This window comes from Lepidochelys kempii, chromosome 8, assembly GCF_965140285.1.
Source record: "Lepidochelys kempii isolate rLepKem1 chromosome 8, rLepKem1.hap1, whole genome shotgun sequence".
Classification (NCBI taxonomy): domain Eukaryota; kingdom Metazoa; phylum Chordata; order Testudines; family Cheloniidae; genus Lepidochelys; species Lepidochelys kempii.
Genome location: NC_136387.1, coordinates 85,007,584 through 85,032,492, shown reverse-complemented (window position 1 = coordinate 85,032,492; position 24,909 = coordinate 85,007,584). Strand labels below are relative to the sequence as shown.

General features: G+C 40.5%; 1 protein-coding gene across 1 annotated transcript in view; it reads left to right on the top strand.

The window, feature by feature from the left end:
- Nucleotides 1-24,909, top strand: part of TNNI3K (TNNI3 interacting kinase) — a 164,204-nt gene that overhangs the window by 98,836 nt on the left and 40,459 nt on the right. Inside the window, exons 18-21 of the mRNA XM_073357332.1 lie at nucleotides 4,677-4,729; nucleotides 6,749-6,801; nucleotides 8,198-8,330; nucleotides 21,588-21,697. Coding sequence (XP_073213433.1) covers nucleotides 4,677-4,729; nucleotides 6,749-6,801; nucleotides 8,198-8,330; nucleotides 21,588-21,697 — 349 coding nt within the window. The remainder of the gene's footprint in view (nucleotides 1-4,676; nucleotides 4,730-6,748; nucleotides 6,802-8,197; nucleotides 8,331-21,587; nucleotides 21,698-24,909) is intronic.

The window sequence follows — 24,909 nt, the reverse complement described above, 5'->3', positions numbered from 1 at the left end:
CTTTTGTAAGCAGCTGCAGCATGCTGAGAGGACTCCAATGCTGTTGGAAAGATGAACTTGCCTGGGGTGCTGACGCAGCAGACCATGTAAACAGTTCCAGCATTCCCTACCCCCAAACCGTAGCACAGAATTTCTTTGGAGCCTCTGATCTGCTAGTGTAGGCATTAAGAAATCCTGTGTCACCCCCAGACCTAAGTCTCCTGCACTTTATCAAGCTACTAACAGACAGCTTCCATGTATTATTTTGCTTTTAATTATATGAGTGATTTCACATCAGGAAGATGTGTTTGTAAACTAATGGCTTTAATGATGTGATGAGATTAAAAATGAAGCCTAATTAGCTCAGTATATTTAACCCTTGGAATGCTTCCAGGCATGTCTTTATGTCTATGCCTCTCTCATCACGCAGGTTAATCACTTTCACTGCTGTATCACAAAGTGCTCATCATTTTCTCAGTATGGTGGGCAAGTAGTAAGTGCCTTTTGGAAGTAGTACTTCTGGGAATAATGAAATTGCAAGATGGGTGATGGTGCCTATAAGTACTGTGAGTATTTGGTAGTAACCCTGAGCAGTGGCAGAAGAAGGTATTTTTAAAATGGAATTTCCCCATTTCACTTAGATCCAGATCAATGTACTCAATATTCTTAGGTGAACAGAACCAGACTTGAGTTCTGTTGCCAGAGTCCCCTGAACTCTGAGACTGGCTTTAGAAAAAAAGAGAAGATACGATGGCAGTCATCTGTCTGTCATCACTGTGGTATGTAAGTATTGCATATAGTCCATCTCCTTCAATTGGCATTGGCTTGAACTTCCAGTGGCCTGTCACATAGATTTGTCACATTTGAGTTCAATATATTCAGAACATATATAAATAATTGAGATCCACTGACTGATACGTTGTTCCAAAAATCAGCCAGTGCTGGTGCTTTCTGCTAGAACTGTGAGAGAAGCTTAGTATGTCAAGTGAAACCCAGAAGTTTGTTTTTTCACTCACAAAATAATGGAAAAGTAATTTTTCTTCCATGGTTTGATTTATACTTTTTGATGATTCGATGTAAGTGCTATGATGAAGGGGAGAGTTCCAGGCAATAGTCTCAATACTGATTCCTGCAGGGCAAACCAATGATGTGATCCTACTCCCACTGACGTTCAGGGGAGTTTTGCCACTCACTTCACTGGAAGCAGATCTAATGCTACTTTGAACTCTCAAATTTCATTACATTACTCCTAATTGTACTCCCTCCTACCTCCCCATCTTTCTCCCCATCCCATGATTACTCTCCAGTCGTATTGTCTACACCTTAAAAAATATATAGACTTATCATGCTCCACTTTTACCTTTTGTTTAACCAAGTTATGTCTTTATAATCCTTGCAATCTTTCCTTTTAAGTCTGCCCCCAAACCATTTTTATGCTCTTATCTAATAATAATACTCAGATACCCTGGTGTTTGGCTTAATACAAGGAACTACATAGATACTTGAATATCTCTTTTTATCTGTAGATCTCAAAGCACTTTTCAAAGCAGAGTAAGCATTATCTCCATTTTACAGATGAGGAAACTGAGGCATAGAGAGAGCATATGCTTACCCAAGTCCATAGAGCAAGTTAGTGTAAAGATGGGAGTGGAACTCTGGGTTGCTAACTCCCTACTTTGGGTGCTAACCAGTAAGCTATTGTACCTCCCAATTTTTAAAGCTCTACTCAGAAGATAAAGCAGTAATACATTAAGTCAGTGGTTTTCAACTTGTGGTCCACAAACCACTATGCGGTCTGCAGATTTCCAAAGGGGTCAGCACCCCCATTATAAATTTTTGAGGTGTCCGCAAATGAAAAAAGGTTTAAAACCACTGCACTCAGTGATACTAACACCATTTAAGTCAATGGAGCGGTGCCAATTTACACCAATCTGATGAGGTTTAACAATGACAAGGTTCAACAAGGACAAGTGCAGACTCCTGCACTTAGGATGGAAGAATCCCATGCACTGCTACAGACTAGGGATCAAGTGGCTAGGCAGCAGTTCTGCAGAAAAGGACCTAGGGGTTACAGTGGACGAGAAGCTGGATATGAGTCAACAGTGTGCCCTTGTTGCCAAGAAGGCTAACAGCATTTTGGGCTGTATAAGTAGGAGCATTGCCGGCAGATTGAGGGACGTGATCATTCCCCTCTGTTCAACATTGGTGAGGCCTCATCTGGAGTACTGTGTCCAGTTTTGGGCCCCACACTACAAGAAGGATGTGGAAAAATTGGAAAGAGTCCAGCGGAGGGCAACAAAAATTATTAGGGGACTGGAACACATGAGTTATGAGGAGAGGCTGAGGGAACTGGGGATTTTTAGTCTACGGAAGAGAAGAATGAGGGGGGATTTGATAGCTGCTTTCAACTACCTGAAAGGGGTTCCAAAGAGGATGGCTCTAGACTGTTCTCAGTGGTAGCAGATGACAGAACAAGGAGTAATGGTCTCAAGTTGCAGTGGGGGAGGTTTAGGTTGGATATTAGGAAAAACTTTTTCACTAGGAGGATGGTGAAGCCCTGGAATGGGTTACCTAGGGAGGTTGTGGAATCTCCTTCCTTAGAAGTTTTTAAGGTCAGGCTTGACAAAAGCCTGGCTGGGATGATTTAGTTGGGGATTTGTCCTGCTTTGAGCAGGGGGTTGGATTAGATGACCTCCTGAGGTCCCTTCCAACTCTGATATTCTATGATTCAGATGTGGATCTAGCCCTTTCTGTGAAAAGAGTTTTGACAACAGTCATGAGTTCTCCCATACTTAATTCCCCGAGATACTATGAACAGGGGCATCATGGAACTCAAACATGAATAGAGTGTAGGGGTGAAATCCTGGACTCATTAAAATTAATGGCAAAACTCCTGTTAACTTCACTGAGAGCGGGATTTCACCTTGGAGTTTGTTTGCGTAAGTTATAGTATGGATGTTCAGTCTGTCACATTGTCTGGAGTGGTTGATGATTGTGAATGCCTACCCCAAGGCAGACTGTCAAACACCAGGCAGACACCCCAAACTGATGGATCACTATATGAGTCATACCACAGAGTCACAGACAGTCCCCTTAGCTTCTCCAGTCTGTCTTGCCACCCAGGCAAGCTGGACTTAGTGAAAAATGGTCACTTACACCAAAAATCACAAAATATTCAGGTTGCTTCCAGTCCCAAGAGAACAGTCACTTACCCCAGATCATTTGTGCAGGAGGTCAGCCTAGATGATCATAATGGTCCCTTCTAACCTTAGTATCTATGAATTGGTACCCTAAGTCTTACACCAAAGACAAAGCCTGTATCCAGTCCTGTAATAAACTATATAAAGTTAGGAAAAGGAAATGAGAGTAATTTCAGGTTAAAGCAAGCAGGCATATAACACAAATAAGTTACAATCTATATCCTAAGTGTGACAGAGTTGTAGTGATCTGTCAATTCAAAATGTCTTTCTGGGCAAACCCAGGGATAACTGTGGGGGATCTCTCACTTCAGTTTAGAGTCTCTGGCTCCATGTGAATCCAAACAGCAAAGAGATGAAGAATTTTTTCGGGCGTCCATATTTATAGCTTCTTCTCACAGAAACCAAGCTGACATCAACAGTTCCCACAAAGATCTCTTCTTCGTGGTAGTGGTGGGGGGGTGAGGATGCACTTAACAAAGTCTTTGATCCTTGACATCACACAATAGCTTATTTGCGTTTAATGAACAGGATTTAACAACTTGTTAGAGACTGTCATTTGTATTACACAAGGCTTTTCCCCTGTTTGATGAGTTACATAGTCACAGAGGTTTACAATGCAAATGTTTGCTATCACTTTATAACATGGGGTATGGTTGGATGAGAAGAATACATGCAGCATACTACAAGCATTTTATAAAACACTAAACACATTCTTATCAACTTAACATTTAATATTTATTTTGATAATGCTAACACACAAGTAAGCAAGACTGGTTACCAGTTATGCATTTATAAGTGTTCAGTGAGGTCTGGAGCCTTGGCATGAGCTGGCATCTTGTCTGCGAGCGTCACACAGTCAAAATAAACTGGGCATAAATAGGGGGCGTACAGTATATCTGCTGTTGAAGGCAAGACTGTGTCTAAACCTAAGTGCCTAAAATATTAGAGAAACTATACAAGAATAATGTCTTCACAGAGACATTTTTTTTAAATCTAAGGTAAAAGGTAAGGTAGCTTGTGTCTCATAACAGTGAAGTTTGTACCGTATTTTTTCTCATCGTCATGAGACTCCAGTGCCTCCTAGCAGTTATCCCCTAATATTTAGCCTCTACGGGCCTGCTTCTGCTCTTCTATCCATGTAAATTGGGATTAATTTAATGGAGTTACAGTGGTGTAAAACCAGTGTTAGAGGAGAATCAGGCCTTATAATTTTATTTAAAGGCTATCATTGGGTTCATCTTCAAATGTCATCTTTTTCACTTTGTTCTACAACTAATTAGAAAATGACTCTGACATTTTGATTTATAAAATTGTCAAGTTTGCCTTTTTTTAGTCCTCTGAGTAGAGGTAGGTATACTCTGTTGTACAGACAAGCCTCTGCTTAAAAAGGGGTTGAGATACTAGAGAGCACAATAAAGAGGCAGAACCTTAAAATGCACTATTGCTTCAGGGCAATATCATACAGTTACCTGTGCTAACAATTGTCTTTCTTTACAGCCACAATATTCTACTCTATGAAGATGGCCATGCTGTTGTTGCTGATTTTGGAGGTGAGGTGTTGGTGATTAATCTGAAAAATGTTAGCAAGTTCTCAAAAACTAGGACTCTGTTTTCTCTGATGAATCAGAAAGTTAATGAGGCTGTACTTTGCTTCATTATTTCTCTGAAAAATAGCCCAAAGTGTAGATTTGGGCAATTGCAGTTGTGTCCTACTGAGTTCTGCAGGGCTCCATCTTGTACTTGCTCTTATTAAAGATGCGTATAGGGTTGTGTGGAGGGTGAGAGAGGAGGCAAGACTACAGTCCATGTACAAGCTACAGTACTTTCAGAATGCCAATAAGCCCCTGCTCCACGTTTCTCATTTAACTCAATCAGTGCAGTTGAACACCTTACCCGCAGTCTAGCTGAGACTGGAGCATGGATGAGGTTCAAATGGCCAGGCCTCAATCCAGATCAGAATGCAGTTGTGGTGATAGGGTGGAGGAAGCAACTAGGGGAAATGACCAGGGTAATGTCTGTCCCTTTAATTGAGGATGTGTTCCTATCTTTTGTTACTAGAGTTCACAGTCCAGGGACAGTGTTGAAGCCCCGCTGTTATCACACAGTCCTAGAGCAGCAGGGATCAGGATAGCTTTCTTTCATCTTTGTCTGGAGAGGAGATTGTGGCTATTCCATTCAGATACGGAACTTTGGGTATGTCTCCACTGCAAAAAAAAACCACCCGTGAGAGCTAGTCTCAGAGTCCAGGTCAACCGAAGTAGGCTATCAGGGCTCGTGCTATGGGGCTAAAAATTGCAGTGCAGATGTTCCTGCTTGGGCTGGATCCCAGGCTCTGTGGCCCACCACCTTTGATCCACACTGCTATTTTCAGCCCCATAGCATGAGCCCGCAAGCCCAAGTCAGTTGACCAGGCTCTGAGACTCACTGCCCCAGGTTTGTGGGGTTTTTTGCAGTCATACCCTTTGTAGACATATCCTTTGTCACCACAGATTTTGGCCAGGCTTCCCCATTATGATCTGAGGCTGATGCAAAATGCAATGGCTCACTAATTAAGTAGATTTTCTGGCTGAGGCACATGTGGATGCCTGTTGGTGTCTGGGTGGAAGTTAAGGCGTTGGTTTCCACCTATAAAGCCCTAAATGCCCTGGGACATGCCTGTTTGAGATACCAACTCTGTCACTGTGCCACATCAGCGCAGTTGTAATCAGCAGAGGTACTTGAGCATGATTTTAAAGAGAGGGAGTAGGGGGATGCTGGCAGGACAGCATCTGCGAGGGGCCCTTAACTTGGAAATAGTCCAAATTAGAGTCAGCTACTTTGCAAATCCCACCTACTTTCCTAGGCTATTGGAGAAGGAGGGATGCACTGGGGTCTGGTGGTTGTAGGGGTAGCTGAGCAGATAAATATTTTTCTTTTCTGCTGGTTATACTCTGGTTGGGGATGCTACTGGGTGTGTTCTTGTTTGTACAGGTAGGAATGTATTTTTAACATGTCTCAAAGGTACCCAGAATTCTAGGTAGGCACTTATGTATCATTTACATCTAAATAAATCAATCAATATTTCATATATTGCCTTTGCTATAGTCATGCAAGATCTTATGACACTGAAGTCTACTAGAGCAGCCTTTTATATCACCAGCTTTTATATCACCAGCCAGCTGAAAGGAAGTATGACATTAAATCAGAGTGCCAGTCTTCTGTGCCTTTGAATTTTAGTATAGGTTTTTGGTGTTGTTTGTTTTAAATCTAAATGAAGTTAGACACAACAGTACAGTTAACCCTGAGTTTAAAAACTCTGAGACAGATCCTCAGCTGGTATAAATCACCATGAAAGCCAATGGAGATATGCCAATTTATAGCAGTTGAAGATCTGGCTCACTGATGTAAGAAGCTCCATTTTATTGGGAATAACTTCCTGTATCCTGGTGTAATAGTGGGATATTGTATTTCCTCTTGATTTTACAAAACCCAAATTTTATGGAAGTCCTAGGTTTCCACCAAAACTTCTGTAAAATGAGGTTTATCTGTAGTGTTGTTTATTTAAAAAGCTTTCCTTTTTTTTGTCTCAGAATCCAGATTTCTGCAGTCCTTGGATGAAGACAACATGACAAAACAACCTGGGGTTTCCTTCTTGTTCTTTTCCATTTAATTAGTATACTATTTATGTGCAAACTCAGCCTAGGAGAAAATGATGAGATTAGATATGTTTTTTCTGGAATTGATGATGTTGTACAGTGACACTATAATGCTTTGTTTCTTTTGTATGCTATTTTTTTCTTAGTGTTTAAGATCAGCCTTGATAATAGGAGAAATTATTGGATACAAAATATGCACACTATGCAGTCACAAATGGGCTCCCGACTGTGTATCCAAAAACCAATATTGTTATATGGTTCTCATTTTAGCACGATCACCCCTGAATTCTTAGGCATAACATGTAAATCATCCCATATATATACATATTGCTTTCTGATAGTCTGAATTTCTCACAGAGAATCAGTTATCCAACATGGATTTTCTTTCTGAGTTCTTTTCTCAATATAGTTATTTCAAATAAATTGCTCATATGGGCCCAACTTTTTAAAAGACAATACCCAAAAGCTCACAGGCACTTTTGAATATGCACTTTACAAAATGTAGCCATACCCTTTCCTCCTGTGACAAAAAGGTAACAATACATTCATGATACATTGCAGCATCAGAATCTGTTACTCTGGAATAGAGTAGACTACAGTGTTAGAAATAGTGTCATCCTATTAAGAGCAGTAATCCGAACTAACCATGCAAGAGGGAGAACTGATGGCTGTCGGAGCAGACTTGGTGGCTATTTAGTCCAAGATGATGTTTCACTAAGAAACATCTTTTAACATCTTGGTCTTTTAAGAACTGTGGATGAAATTCACTCTGGACCAGAGGACCGGAGTAAGACCCACCACTCCTCATGAGCCCAGTGGGTGGCAGGTTGTTTGTGAAGCAGCCACATAGATGGGTGCCTGCAGCATACAATGATAGCCCAGGAGAGAAGCCAAAGGATTAATGTATACACAGATCCAGTAGTTTTAATACCCTGCATAGTTGTCATTATCATTATTCCAGCTCCTAATTTGGAGTAGTAGTTAAAGAGAGTTAGACATGCTAACTGGAAGTGTGGATTTCAACTCCTGCACCACTCTCAACCTACTCTTCTCTTACTTAAAGCCTGATTATGCTAGCTTTATGCGGGTGAAATGAATTCCATGCTAATGCTGAAGACACAATATGATGTATGGTGATTTACTGCATGAATTATGTATGCTACCATGACTATTTGTTGTTAAAAGATTTATTTGTTAGCTTGTTGTGAGAAAGAAAGAAAGAAAGAAAGAAAGAAAGAAAGAAAGAAAGAAAGAAAGAAAGAAAGAAAGAAAGAAAGAAAGAAAGAAAGAAAGAAAGAAAGAAAGAAAGAAAGAAAGAAATGTTCCTATGTAAAGGAAGAAAACACTCCATTAACATATTATTGATGGTTTTTTGATCCACAGAACCTACGCTGGATGGCCCCTGAGGTATTCACTCAGTGCACTCGATACACTATAAAAGCTGATGTTTTCAGCTATGCTTTATGTCTCTGGGAACTGTTAACAGGTGAAATTCCATTTGCTCACCTCAAACCAGGTAAGATGCTCACTGAACTAACACGAATACTACCTACATCTCTGAACTGTAATAAAATAGCTGCATTTCATAGCATTAATCAGTATTTTACTAGAATTCATATTATCTGGTGTTCACCTAAAAATTCAGCTTTGTTAAGGTACCAGGAAACATAGGAAATTGAGTGTGCTTCTGGATTTGGGTGGAACCTTGGGGAATATAGGAATGTCACTCCAGAAACTGTAAAGCCATGGAAGTTTAGGGGATTTTTTCTTGGAGTTGGGAGTGGAGGAAAAGGATGGTAGTTAGAACAACAGCTGTGATATCTGCAAGATTGATCAGACAGGGACTTCCAATAGCTTTCTTACCAGTTGGAAGAAGACAGGTCTATGCATGAAATTTTGTTGTGGGAAAATGTAGTTTTCACTTGTATTGTATTGAATTCTTTACCCAATACAATATAACCATCAACAATTGTGTACAACCCTGTCATCTATCTATCTATCCATCTATCTATCTATCAATCTAATCCTGCTTGTTTCAAAGGTGCCTATCACTGTTGTATCAGGATCTCCTGATTAGGTCAATTACTTTACAAAATAATAATTCAAATGCTAAATGAAATCTCATACATGACTTATTAAATCAATTTAATCCCCAAATTATTAAAATTAATATTAAATTAAATGTATTGTGTGGTATGTAGCATTATGTAAGCAACTTGTTAACAATGATATACCAGACAGTAACTGAAACATCAGTGTTGGAAACAGTTTACTGGGAGCTCTCTTATCTGTGAAATGGCTATAAAGCCATTACTAACATAGAAATGTTTAGGCATGGATCCTTAAGTGCCTCCAATTTTCTGATATTCCTTAAGTTTGAAGTGAATTAATTAATTTCTTTATGAAATCCTGTAGAAGTAACCTATCCCTTATTCCTCTCGACCACATTTTTTTAAGTGGAATTTCACTAATCACTTCTTTTTTAAAACAATTGAGGTAATTATTTTTCTTTTATATATATATTGCTGCTTCACTGTTTGATTTAGGCCAGGCCTGGAATTGGAAGTACCAAACATCACATGACAGTTTATCTGGGAGCCAAAAGCAGGAATTGCAGAAGCTCTTGTAAGAATATCTAGACTCATGTGACTTCTAGTCTGATTTTCAGAACAAAGAGTTTGAGATAAGTTCAGATCAGCATCTCAAGGTTCACCCATCAGTAGTTTTCATCAGTCTCTCTTTCCATTGCCTGACTTTAGCTTGGCCATATTAAGCAGCAGAGAGTAATACCCATCAATTCAGTTTCTTAGCAGCATCGTAGCAACTGTAGCATCTCGGAAGTCCTGCTTCCAAGCCTGCTAAGGAATGGATGTCCACTCTATTGCTGTCCACCCTTACTGAGTTTCAGTAGCTGTGCAAAATCATCCTCGGTTCTGTTACTTCATCGTCTGCTCTGTCTCTTTCTTTCCCTGTACCACTTTTCTGGTTTTTCCCACTCCTTTACCTCCTCCTCCACCAAACACCTTTTCTAGCACAGGCTCTGTACACAGTAGCCACACATTGCTCCCTATCTTGGCTTATGCATTGAGGCATGGTACCATGGTACTTTTTTGGGTAATGCACCTGTTTTTCCTGAATTGCAAAGTGCAGTTTATTCATTTCCCCTTACTGTGCAGTATGTTCCAGGCAGGAAGATAACATCTTGATTTTTCATGCTATTCTGCATCCTGGCAATGGTGGCAATAAATCCTACATTACTATGTGCTGATATAGTATAAACTTTTATTTGGAAATTCACTAGAATCCATCAATGCTAAAAACATCACCTGGGTTGAGATATCTATGTATTTCTTGTAAATCTTCACATTCTTGATGTTCCATGGTATTAACCACTTTTGGGTAACTCTACACATTGCTATTTAACCCTGCTTCCTCTGTGTGAAATTCACCCCTACACAGAGCATTCATGAAAAGTTTTCCACACCAGTTAAATCCTGTTTCTACTCTGAGGGGTTGTCTACGCTACCCGCCGGATCCAGCAGGGGTCGATTTATCATGTCTAGTATAGACACGATAAATTGACCGCTGAGCACTCTCCCATCGACTCTGGTACTCCACCAGAACGAGAAGCGCAAGCGGAGTCAACGGGAGAACATTAGCTGTCGACTTACCGCAGTGAAGACACCGCAGTAAGTAGATCTCAGTACATCAACTTCAGCTACGCTATTCACATAACTGAAGTTGCATATCTTAGTTCGACCCCGCACGGTACTGTAGACAAGCCCTGAGGGTGAAAATCCCTAATGGGCATAGGGCCAGCACAAGTGCAGTGTACCACTTAAACCCATAAATGAGATTAAGGCTATAGCTACACTACAAAGTTAAATCGATTTAAATTACGTTGACATACAGCCACCTCTGTAATTAATCCGCTGTTGCATATCCACACTATCTTTCTTGTATCGGCAGAATGCATCCAAAGTAGCAGCTCTGGCATCGACACAGAGAGCAGTGCACCATGGGTAGCTCTAATATCCAGCTTAAGAAGTGAGGAGAGCTAAGGCGAAGAATTATCGAACGAAAGTGGAATTTATTGGAGATGTGGGGGAGGACTCCTTGCTAAGTGAATTAACCCAAACAGTAATAGCTCCTTTTCTTTTTCTTGTATCTATTTCTTCTCTAGCAGTCATGCTGTGGTAGCCACACTTAAACACTCCACATTTCCCTATTCTAAGTGTAAATCCTTTGATTCCTGTTTAATTTGGCTTTCTTGTCCTGTCTTTCTCTCCTTAACAGAGGGTGCTTAACTTTTCAGGGCTTTATTTTTGATACATTTAAAGTTACATTTATTGATCTCAGAGTCTGGCACTATTTTTGGTGTCTGTTGGAGGAAGTTTCCCTGTTCCCTTTCCTCTGAGATCTTATTAAATCCAGATTCATTTCTCTTCTGCCCTTTGTACAATTATGCTACTTTTATGCTACTTTTACAAACCTTTGGAGGTCTTCACACTGTTCAGAAAGTCAGCTTTTATTATACAGATGGTGTAGCTGTCATTAGCATCAATAACAAGGGGCATTCCAATTCAGTATATAGTGTGGAATTTCTAAACGGCATTAGCTATTTATAGCTTCCCAGTCATTCATTTCTATCTCGGCTGACATTTGAATATAGTCGTCAGATATCTGACTCAATCCTACTTCAGTTTCTAGTAATATACAGCATTAATTGTCAACCCAGATTCCAAACCTGAATCTCATTCCTCCATTTTATCTCTCTGCCCATTGCAGTACCTTGTTTTCTGACCATGTAATTGAAGATCCAGAGTGTGCCATCTAGGACATAGGTCCAGTGCCCTGCAGCCCAAATCTTCATCTCCTTGTGCATGACATGACCATTCCTGCCATTTATCCCATTTCATTCTGAGTTAACCATTTGTCTACTGTATAAGATACCAGATGTGTGAGGAAAACGCTCCTGCTATACTAAGTATATCGTCAGTATTCCACTGCACATAAGCTAGAGCACAATACAGCAACAAAATGGTATAGAGATGTATACCTTGCTGATCAGCAGCTACCAGGGTGATGGAAGCATTATAAGTAGATAGATGAATAGGAGGAAGAACAAAAGAAAGGGGAACATGAATCCCATGTGTGATGGGGTGCCCAGAGTGCAGCCTGGGACTGTGGGACTGCTGTGCCCACTTGAACTCTCTCCAGCTTGGGCTGTCTCTCACAGTGCCTTGCTACTCACCAGTAGCAAACCTCTCCAGGTGCTATCACTCAGCACAACCGCATGTGGAGCCCCACACCCAGCTATATTGCATGAATGCTCCCAGAGCCACTCATGAATCACACAGGGAAAAGCATCAGTCAAATTCCCCCAGCTCCTAGCACTGTACCTCAGATTTATACAAAATTTGCACACATACAAAATGGGAAATGACTGCCTAGGAAAGAGTACTACGGAAAGGGATCTTGGCATCATAGTGGACCATAAGTTAAATATGAGTCAACAGTGTAACATTGTTGCAAAAAAAGCGAACATCATTCTGGGATGTATTAGCAGGAGCGTTGTAGGTAAAACACGAGAAGTAGTTCTTCCACTCTACTCTGTGCTGATTAGGCCTCAGCTGGAGTATTGGCACCACAAAAGATGTAGAGAAATTGGAGAAAGTCCAGAGAAGAGCAACAAAAATGATTAAAGGTCTAGAAAATATGATCTATAAGGGAAGATTGAAAAAATTAGATTTGTTTAGTCTGGAAAAGAAGAGACTGGGAGGGGACATTATAACAGTTTTCAAGTACATAAAAGGTTGTTACAAGGAGGAGGGAGAAAAATTGTTCTTCTTAACCTCTGAGGATAGGACAAGAAGCAATGGGCTTAAATTGCAGCAAGGGAGGTTTAGGTTGGACATTAGGAAAAAAATTTCTAACTGTCAGGGTGGTTAAGCACTGGAATAAATTGCCTAGGGAGGTTGTGGAATCTCCATCATTGGAGATTTTTAAGAGCAGGTTAGACAAACACCTGTCAGGAATAGTCTAGGTTGGGGTGGCCAACCTGTGGCTCCAGAGCCGCTTCAGAAGTTAATATGCAACTCCTTGGATAGGCACCGACGCCAGGGCTGGAGCTTTAGGCACCAACTTTCCAATGTGCCGGGGGATGCTCACTGCTCAACCCCTGGCTCTTCCACAGGCCCTAACCCCCAGCCCACCCCTTCCCACCCCCTCCTCTGATCCTGCAGTGCCCTCGCTCCTCCCCCTCCCTCCCAGAGCCTCCTGCATGCCACGGAACAGCTGATTGGGAGGGGAGGGGGAGGCGCTAATTGGTGGAGCTGCTGGTGGGTGAGAGATGCTGGGAGCAGGGTCGGGGAGCTTATGAGGGGCTGCTGACGTATTACTGTGGCTCTTTGGCAATGTACATTGGTAAATTCTGGCTCCTTCTCAGGCTCAGGTTGGCCACCCCTGGTCTAGGTAATACCTAGTCCTGCCATCAGTGCAGGGGACTGGACTAGATGACCTCCTGAGGTCCCTTCCAGTCCTGTGATTCTATGATTCTATGAATATACCGTCATGCACTGCTCAAGACAAGCAGTGTAAATTTATTCATTCACCACTTCATCAGTGGCAAGTGGACATACACCTCTACAACAGATAGATTTTAAGTGATTATAAGTGATAGGTTAATAGTCAGAGTTAGTTACCAAAAGAAAAGTAAATATAAGCATGCAGTCTAACCTCTCACCCCTATTAGACTGGGCAACATCTAGATTAAGCAGTTTTTCTCACCCTACTGGATATTGCAGTTCATAGTACACAGATTTCACCTTTGAATTCTTGGCCTCCTTGCTTGGAGTCTCAAGTCTTCAGTGTCCTTGTTGCTTGCAGCATAGGTGGGGCAGGAGAAAAGGCCAAGCATGGGGCCCCCGTGTTCTGTTTTATATCCTCAGTCCCATGTGCTTGTAGAACACAAGCCCAGACATGTCTCGGCATTGCTGAGTCCCAAGCAAGATTGAGCAGTTCCCCTGGTGTGGCCTCATGCAGGTGAGTCATTGAATTGTAGCTCCCTTGCTGGACAATGGCTGTTGATGGTTTGTTTGACACTCCACCTGGGCATTGGTTACTCTCCTTGCTGTTGTCTCTGGGGGGCTAATATCTGGCTGATACCCCAATTTATAGCATGTTTTAGTGACAACACAATTCTCATAACTTCATATGCATTAATGATATACATATATGGACAGAAAAATGACTTTCAGTAGATCATAACCTTTCCCCAATACCTCACACTGCCTGCTATATATGCAAGATCACACTCATATATAAATGAGGAACATGGGGGTTACAGGGCTCTCACCCAAGATACAGAATGTCACACCATGTTTCCGAAAGGTGTCATGATTTAATTTTTCTTCCCTGTCTGGTATTCTTTTCTTTGGTACTTTTTATTCCTGTTTATCTTCACCTGCTGAACCACATGCCCCTTCAGCTAGATGAGCATGGGTTCATTGGTTTCTGCTTCTGTTCTTGCAGCTCCTCAGAAGTCCATTTTCAGTCCCATTTATTTTGACTCCTGCTAAATCAATGCCCTTTCTATAGTCTCTTTTTGATGACTCCCTGCTTACCAACTAAAAGATCTCCCTCTCTTTGTTTGAACCCCGTCTTAAAATGTACTTCCACAAGGCCTTTCAGTAGTAAGTGTTGGCCTAATTCTACTCCCATTAAAGTCAATGAGCACTTTTGAAAATCTCATCCATCACCATCATTGTTACCCTTACATAACACTCAGATTTTTCAAAACATCAACTAATTAACCCTCCCAACTGCTCTGTAAGGTAGGGGAATTTTATTATCCCCAGTTTACAGTTGGGGAAACTAAGACAGAAAATGAAATGATTTGCACAAGGCCACAAATCAGGTCAGTTTCAGATTCAGGATTAGAACTCAGTAGTTCCTGGCTTATAGCCTCTGCTCCTGGACTCCACTGCCTCTCAAACCATACTGCCTAAGAAATGTATAGTATATTTAAATATGAAAACTATGTTTGAACTTCATTTTGTACATCTGATTTAGGGCCATATCTTGCAAACACCTATTGTGGGGATCAGGCATCTTTCATAGCCTATATACAAATTCCACCCTCATTATTCCATAAATTCAGATGACTGTTTAAAACATAAATCCCATATTTTTCACCAACTATACATTTTAAGATGTTGAGAGGTACATTTTCTTTTTAAACATTTTTGTATGCTGTCTGTGGAGTTCTGAAGCTTTACTTATATACTCTTAACCTTCCCTCTGTCTAATATTGACCTTTGTACATGCACAGAAGTATGGGAAGCCATTCAGGTCAAGTACATTGGAATACTTAGATGTTGGAAAGAATACCTAACTATAAAACTTAGCACTTGTAAAATCTATACATCACGCTTTGAAATGGATGTTGTCTTTGCAGTAATAGCACCTCTATATCCTCTAGTGTATCAAGTGTATTATCCAATTCAGTAAGGGTATGCTCTATACAGAATTAGATATCCATTTTTCAGATTGTATAAAGAGTCTCATGGCTATTGAATCAAAATCACTCCTTATTTTATCAAATGGAGCATCTATTGAATCAAATGGAATCCCCAGTGAAATCATTTCAGTATTAAGTCAAATATAATATTTGTTGAATACCATATCATGTAATTCTATAGTACCAAAGACTGCAGCACGTCCCATGGTCAGTAATGAAAAACTACTGTATGTGCTCAACAATGCCAACTCCCAAAACTGGTGAGATAACAGTATACAATATAGAACTGAAATAATTATACTGAGGAGTTATCAGAAAATGCACTCATTGCTAGTATATAATGAGCACAGAAGTGATCTCTGCTCTAAGGACCTTATAATCTAAGGCCCAGTCTATACTACAGTTACACTGGAGCGAGGGAACCTGGTTACAACTCATTGTCCCTTTACCAATATGATTAAAGTCCAGTCTACTCTACCTATTAAAGCCATGTTTGTAACCAGTTTAGGGAACAACTGACTTATACAACCAAACATGGCTGAATTTGTAGTGAAGACAAGCCATAAAGGCCGTATTTTGCAAACACCTATTAGTGCATGTCCAGGAGTAATAAACAGGAGTTTTGGCTGCAGATCCAGTGCTTAACCTAGAGGGTCTTGATGAGTGGCGTATTTGGTCTGTCATTATCTGGACAGATGCAAAGATGGAAAACTGCTATATTAAAAAGAAGAAAACAGTGTCTAGAAAGGATTTAGATTTTATGCCCATCAGAACAATGTGGTAGTGTTTATCAGTCATATAAGGCGTTTGTTGGATAGTTAAAGATCAGTTGTGAAGATGAATTGCACTTAACAAATTATATAAATCAAAGATTAAACAATTGAGAGCACTGGAGTAGCTTCTCTTTGAAATCTTGAGTGCTCTGTTGCCATAAAGAAGTCAGTTTGTTCTTTGAGGCAGGACTGTGGGGGCACAGAGTGTTGCTATCTATTTAAACATCTATTGTTCTTTCTATCTTAATTATTTAATCAGTGTTATCCATATAGCACTGTCATAAAAATGAAGGGAAGGGCAACCACCTTTCTGTATACAATGCTATAAAATCCCTCCTGGCCAGAGGGAAAACCTTTTCACCTGTAAAGAGTTAAGAAGCTAAGATAACCTCGCTGGCACCTGACCAAAATGACCAATGAGGAGACAAGATACTTTCAAATTGGGAGGGGGGGAAAACGAAGGGTCTGTCTGTCTGTGTGATGTTTTTGCCGGGAACAGATCAGGAATGCAGACTGAGAACTTCTGTAAAGTTAGTAAGTAATCTAGCTAGAAATGCGTTAGATTTCCTTTTGTTTAATGGCTGGTAAAATACGCTGTGCTGAATGGAATGTATATTCCTGTTTTTGTGTCTTTTTGTAACTTAAGGTTTTGCCTAGAGGGATTCTCTATGTTTTGAATCTGATTATCCTGTAAGGTATTTACCATCCTGATTTTACAGAGGTGATTCTTTTACCTTTTCTGTAATTAAAATTCTTCTTTTAAGAATCTGATTGATTTTTCATTGGTCTTAAGATCCAAGGGTTTGGGTCTGTGTTCAGCTGTACAAATTGGTGAGGATTCTTATCAAGCCTTCCCCAGGAAAGGCAGTGTAGGGCTTGGAGGGATATTTTGGGGGGAAGACGTCTCCAAGTGGGCTCTTTCCTATTCTTTGTTTAACACGCTTGGTGGTGGCAGCATAGGGTCCAAGGACAAGGCAAAGTTTGTACCTTGGGGAAATTTTTAACCTCAGCTGGTAAGAATAAGCTTAGAGGGTCTTTCATGCAGGTCCCCAGATCTGTACCCTAGAGTTCAGAGTGGGGAAGGAAACTTGACAAGCACCAACCACTGTTCATCTCTATGATGATCTGGAGTAGGAAACACCAGCAGTAGAAATAGATGACAACTAATACACTAAGGTGAAATCTTGACTCCATTGAAGTGAATGGGAGTTTTGTCATTGGCTTTATTGGAATCAGAATTTCACCCCACAGTTGGGAAAGTCTAGATCCAGATCCACATCTGAACTCTGCAGCTGCCCTGTATTTCTATAACAGACTGAGCCTAAACCCTAAACCCAGACACTTGCTGCATTTTGAGGAGATTGGCTATAGAACTGCACTCTGAGGCTCAGGCCCATCTTTAAACAGAAGATAGGATAGAATTTTGAAAATTGCAAGGAGAAAACAAATTGTCTTGAGGACCACATCCCCTTCTCCCCTTGCTTCATTTCCCCCATCTTCTGGTGTGAGTCAAGCAGAGTATGAAGCTGGTGCCCTCTGGGAGCTTTTACCCTCTGAAGAGTATTCTGTCCTTTTTTGTGTCCTAACAAGTTGTTGCTTCCCGTTGCCATCCCACACCACTTTTCTGAAGACCAGTGGCTTAGTTCTCTACCCAAGTTTGTTGTCCTTGTCCACGTAGTCTGAGTTTCTCATAAATACAGTCATGATTCTCCATTTTAAAAATACCCTGTTGCATTTTTAGGTGCTATTCAAAGTCAGCAGTAGATGTGGGCAGATGGCTGATGGGCAACATCCCTAGCTTCAGAGAGTTCATGTAAGGCCTTGGAGGAAGGAAAGCATCCTAATGTGGTACAAGGCCCTCTTGAATAGTTTTCTCATATACAAATTTATTCTGGCCCAGGCCTGTGAACCAGCTTTCAGTATATTTACAGGAAGAATTTAAAAGCACAGTGTCACAAATATTTTAAAACTATGGATGTGAAACTGGAAGCAGAAACTGAACACATATGTCCTGCCTGGCCCATAAGAGCCCCAGTATTATGGGAGCATGAGTGCACAGGAAAACTGGCTGTGTCATAGAATCATAGAAATGTAGGGCTGGAAGGGACCTTGAGAGGTCATCTAATCCAGTCCCCTGTACTCAAGGCAGGACTAGGTAATAACTAGACCATTCCTGACAGGTGTTTGTCTAATCTGTTTTTTAAAACATCCAGTGACAGAGATTCCACAACCTTTCTAGGCAATTTGTTCCAGTGCTTAACCACCCGGACAGTTGAGAAGTTTTTCCTAATGTCCAACCTAAACCTCCCTTACTGCAATTTAAGCCCATTGCTTCTTGTCCTATCTTCAGAGGCTAACGAGAACATTTTTCACCCTCCTCCTTGTAACAACCTTTTATGTACTTGAAGACTGTTATCATGTCCCCTCCTCAAGCTTCTCTTCTCCAAACTAAACAAACCCAATTGTTTCAATCTTTTTTTCATGTTTTCTAGGCCTTTAATCATATTTGTTGCTCTCTAATTTTTCCACATCTTTCCTGAAATGTGGTAACCAGAATTATATGCAATACTCCAGATGAGGCCTTATCAGTGCAGAGTGGAGCGGAAGAATTACTTCTTGCATCTTGCTTACAAAACTCCTGCTAATACATCCCATAATGATACTTTTTTTTTACAACAGTGTTACATTGTTGACTCATCTTTAGCTACAACCTACAGAACACTTTCTGCAGTTCTCTTTCCTAGGCAGTCATTTCCCATTTTGTATATGTGCAACTGATTATTCCATTCTAACTGGAGGACTTTGCATTTTTCTGTGTTAAATTTCATCCTGTTTCATCTTGTTTTGTGTCTTGGCCTTTCTAACTTTGTCCCTACATACCTGTGTTGGTTGTTTGTATTCATCCTTTATAATTTGACCTAGTTTCCACTTTTTGTAGGACTCTTTTTTGAGTTTCAGATTATTGAAGATCTCCTGGTGAAAGCCACAGTGGTCTCGTGCCATATTTCCTGTCTTTCCTATGAGGTGGGATAGTTGCTCTTGTGCCCTTAAGAACATCTCTTTGAAAACTGCCAACTCTCTCAAATTGTTTTTCCTCTTAAGTTGCTTCCCATGGGATCTTATCTACCAACTCCCTGAGTTTGCTAAAGTTTGCCTTCTTGAAATCTATTGTCTTTATTCTGCTGTTCTCCGTCCTACTGTTTCTTGGAATCATGAACTCTATCATTTCATGATCACTTTCACCCAAGCTGCCTTCCACTTTCAAATTCTCAACCAGTTTCTCTTCCCTATTTGTCAGAATCAAATCTAGAACAGCTTCCCCCCTAGTTGTTTTCTCCACCTTCTGAAATAAAAAATTGTCTCCAATACATTCCAGGAACTTGTTGGATAATCTGTGCCCTGCTGTATTTATTTTCCAACAGGTGTCTGGGTAGCTGATGTCCCCTATCAACACCAAGTCCTGTGCTTTGGATTATTTTGTTAGTTGTTTAAAAAAAGCTACTGCCACCTCTTCTTCCTGGTTAGGTGGTCTATAGTAGACCCCCTACCCTGACATCACCCATATCCCTTTTAGCCTTACGCAGAGACTTCCAACACGTCTATTTCCTATTTCCATCTCTGTCTCAGTCCAAGTGTATACATCTTTGATATGTCATCAGTTTTTAATAATGTGAACAGCGTTCCCCAGTCAGAAGGCTGACTTTTCAATACAACTGTTCCCTCGGTTTTAGTAAAAAAAAATGTATTCCTTAGTATCTCCAATTGTTTATCATTTCAATAGAATGGTTCGTGTAACATATGGAAAAGAGACTATTTCTGATTAAAATCTATGGTATTTCACATAACTTATATATAGACCTGTTTTTTCATTGTTATAAAATTCTGTAGGACTCTTTCAAAGTATCTGCATGACAGTTCATGCAAGTATTTCTATGAATTTCCATGACAGTTTCTCTTTCTATGAACACCCTTGAGAACAAAAAATCCTATTACTAATGACTACGGGAAATGAGTCAAAGAGGTGAAATAAGATCCAAAACTTTGCAATTTTTATTAAAATTGATGTTTATCAATGCTTTTTTTGCGTTGTCCATGTAGTTCTGTTTACACACACACACATACTGCCCTCTGTGTGTGTGTGCATGGTGTGATAAGAGCGTGTATGTGTGTGTGTATGATACACACACATAGAGGGAGAGGGAGATCACAGTACTCCATGTGTGTATGTATATATCATACCATGAATAGCCCACTTATGTCAACCTAAATTTTGGGGTGTTCTTCTATCCCTAATAGATAGCACGGTCTTCCTGTAGTGTATTGTGGGGAAAAGCGAAGGAGAGTGTGGATAGATAGATAGTAGGTTATATTTATTTTTCATTAACATCTTTTTTTCCCCATCTGCTCTGATTCACTGTCTCTCCTAAGCAGAACATGAACCCAGTAATGTTTGAATCACACTTTCAAACCCACGTTAGAATGGGATCAAAATTAGGCAAAATGTGTTTGCCCATCCCTACTGCTACATTTCACAGAATATATCTGATATTAACATTCTGAAACTTCGTTACAGTGACAAAGATTCCAATGAGAACAGACAATGGCACAAATTAATCTATTCTTGTGACAAAGACTGTAATGAGAATGGGACATGGTTAAAAAAAATTAAACCATTCTTGTTACAATCTCAAGATTGCAATCTCCTGGTCCCCCTCAGATGCTATATACTCCAGTGATGTATCACTTAATCATGTCAGTTTAACAAAGAATTTTACTTAGCTCTTGCTATGAGGCTGGCATACATTTGCTTTGACTTTCCACAGCTAAACTGTTTTAAAAGAATGCAGTGGGGTTAATTATGGTTTTTAAATCACTGTATATATAAACAAAATTAGAAAAACATTCGGGCAGGTTTTCTTAGTCAGCTGCAACTAGCACATATAAAAAGGCACTCAGATTTTTTTGTTGTTGCTGTTGTTTTTTGTTAAATGAACGCTTGGAATTACTTTTAGTCTTCAGCCATACCAGAGCTAACTATAGGTTATTTTAGGAAGTCAGACTCTGGCACCAATTTATCTGTAAGTCAAATGCATCTAATGCACGTTATTGAAAGCTGCTCAGTCATTCTCTCTTTATTATTATGTCATGTGTGAGATGAGGTTCAACTGATATTTTTTTCAGAGGTTATTGTTTAAGGGGTTACACCTGAATCAGATCATTTTCAGCCAGGCTAAACATCGGCAGAAATGTGTTAACATCAATGCAGGGCAGTTGGTTGTTTTAACCCAGTGCATTAAAAATAGTGCTTTCATGGTTCTGGAAGCTTCTTTGACCCACTCCATTTGCAAGTTTAATACTTAAGCATTTCCATCTGTTCAGATCTGTTTTTCATTCAAATACTAAAGTAAAATGTGTTGGCATATGAATATTTTTTATATCTGAATCGTAATTAAGCTTTATTATACTGTTTAATTTGTAGCTGCAGCAGCAGCAGATATGGCCTATCATCACATCCGGCCTCCAATAGGGTATTCAATTCCCAAGCCCATATCATCACTGTTAATGAGGGGCTGGAATGCGTGTCCTGAGGTAAGTGCTCCCACTTCTTTAACCTATGAAGTGGTGATTACTAATGTTTGTCATGTGTAAATGGCTATTTTGCCAAGAGCCTCAGAGAGAAGATGAGCAGGTGCGTATTTTTATGTTTGCCACCTTCCATTTTTCTGGCTTTAGAAGGCTCCTAGTTGTTATGGTGACCTGGCAATATAGAAAGCGCTACGACAGAAAGGCTCACACTTGTTTTGAGGAGTCTCTTACAAATGAATTCCTGAGGACAAATCTCTATCCCAGCATAAACCTCTGAGGAGAATACTGATTCTGGCTTGGAATTTATATCAGTATAACTACATCGCTTGGGGTGTGCTGAATGACCCTAGCCCCCGATGTAGGCAGAGCTACATCAAATAGAGGGCTTCTTCCATCGGCATAGCTACCACCTCTCAGGGAGGTAGAGTACCTAGACTGGTGGGAGAAGTTATCCTGTCAGCATAGGAGTGTCTTCACTAAGCCCTACAGCAGCAGCATTGTATATGTAGACAAGCCCCCAGTGTCATGAAACAATGCAGGCTGGGACTCCCTTCACAAAGAAACCTAACTGGTATCATAATTAACATCTTCTGTTTTGATTCCTAAGTATAAGCTGTATCTATATCGGTAAATGACTTTAAATCTTCAAGGCCAAGCTCTGGGACTCTAGCTACCCATTCCTGCAAGCTATTCTGCACTGGCAGACACTGAGCCTTACTGACTTCAGTAGGGCTCTAAGAGCGCACAGGGGATCACCACTGCAGAACAGATTGAAAGAAATGGGTCTCAGGATTTGACCAGGTATGTAAGTGCCCACATACTATGTGCTAGATATCTATCTAAGGTATCCAGATGGTGTGTAGTATCTGAGCACCTTGCCATATTAATCCTCCCAGCATTCCTGTTAGGTAGGAAAGTGCAATTATCCCCATTTTATAGATGGAGAACTGAGGCCCAGAGAGGCCAAGCGACTTGCTCAAGGTCACACAGGAAGTCTGTGACAGAGCAGGGACTTGAACCCAGATCTCCCAAGTTCTAGGCTTGTGCTCCTAATCACTGGACCATCCTTCCTCCTCAGGGACTATGCCCCTGACTCATAACCTAGATGCCTTTCTGAGACACCATTCACAGAACACTTGCAGACAGGCAGACAGCTTCTAAAGCAGTCTCTCAGTGGTTTTAGAGAAGACAGAAAGAAGGAAGGACACTTTGCTCTCTTGATCCCCTCTCTGAGCTTGGCTTCTGCATAGCCCATAAGCACGATTTTGCTCTTACAATATCTCATTTGGGGCTAAATTGTAACTTGGCCTGTGTGGGCATATGAGGGAGTAAGGACTCCCATTATACCTCTGTGTAGGCTGCCTGAACCAGCAGTGTGGGCACATATGAATAAGAGAGCACTGTTTACTCCACCCTCCATCGCAGGAGGTTGGAGAGTCGGCTGGGAGGGGTGAGGAGTGGGCAGGACCTTGGCTCTAGAAGTCCCTCCTCCATGCACTAGCAAACACAGCTGATCCTGTTTAACAGGTTTAGTATTTATTGCTGACATAAGCCATCAGCCAACTGGTATACCTCTACCCCGGAGCAAGGTGGTAGTAAGGAAGGATTTGAGACTCAACAGCATGTCTCTGAGTCACAAAGCCTCCTACGGCTAATAGGAGGGTAATGTTGCTCATGCACCACCCTTGCTCAGGGCGGTGCCTAAAGTCTCAATCGAGTCCTTAATTTGTTTAATATTTGAACTTCACATATAAAAGATATTGACAGTAAAGATGTGAAGACAATCTGGGTTATATCATACATCTGCTACACACTGACTACTTGTGTGGGATGCTAAACACACCTTTCCTTTTGCTCATTGTGCTTACTTTATGGTTAGGGTTTTTCTGCTCTGTTTTGTTTCCAGTCCCAAAAGAATCATATGCTTTGGCTTTCTACTGGGTGGGAGAAGGAATATTTTATTTAATCTTGCAAACAGACACAAAAGGAAGAATAGGAGAAGGAAAGGAAAAGAAAGAAACCAAAGGGCTGAAAAAATAGATTGATTGAAATGCAAGAGAAAGGGGTGGCAAAAAGAGGTAGGCAGAGAGAGGGGAAGTGGAACTACAAGAGTCTGCAAATAAAGGAGGGAAAAGGAAAAGTGTAGATGGATTATGTGGAGAAGAAAATAATTATTTAGGCAAGCAACAAAAAGCTTTGATGTTTCCATTATGTGTCCAGTATTATAATTTATACCGAAGAACTGGGAGGTTGTAACCTGTTCTGATGGCCCATTTCTAAATCCTCTTTTAAATTGGTGGGTTTCTCTTCTCTGGACAAAATGAAATCCATATATTCAAAGAGAGGGTCCAGGTTACTCCACAGGTGCTCAGTTATATTTTTACAGGGCACTGAGGCTACTGCCCAATCTCCCCTGCCTCTGTATTAGTACAGTACTAAAAAAAATGAGACATGTAGAGGTCAGAACAAGAGGAAGAAAGCTAGATGTTAAATTTCCAGTTAATTTCTAGGGAAATTAATACTTTAAAGAACCTCTACTGTACACAGTCGTATGGGACATACTGCGGGTTGGTTGAAACAGAGTAAATGGCCAGCAATCATGAGTTATGAGTTTTCATAACTCTTGTGTCTGAAGAAAATGGGAAACAGTATCCCAATTATTTGGGACATATTTTTATGCAAGTGATTTATGGACTTGGCCCCTAGTGTTCTATGCTTCTTGGTGCTTTCTACTTTTCTTAACTTGATACATCTCTTAAGTAGGATCTTTTCTTTCTGTACATTCCATGAAATGTCATTGTCATAAATATACATATTCTTTTTTATTTTGTTTCCTGCTCTCCAAGGCCCATTCTTCTCTCATAAGAAGGATTGCTAAAACCAAATGATAATGTGTTGCCTAGCCCAAGAGATCCATCCTAGGAAGCTGATATGTTAATGAGATATTTATTTTTCAAAACCTTCAGTTTATAACAATGAGGAGATGCAAGTCTCTTGGAGCTGCTTAACCCCCTTTCTGTACAGAAACCGTTGTGTTCTTGTAGCTATTATAGCTAATTGTTTGGAGGGTCTGAAAAGATTGAATCAGAGATCTCCACCGAGTGATTAAACATAATTTACCAGGCTTTATACAGACTGTTGCCCCAAATTTTATTTAGTTCCTTTCCCCCAAAAAGAACTTAATGGGCATAAAAGGTTTTACTGCTCCAAGAGAC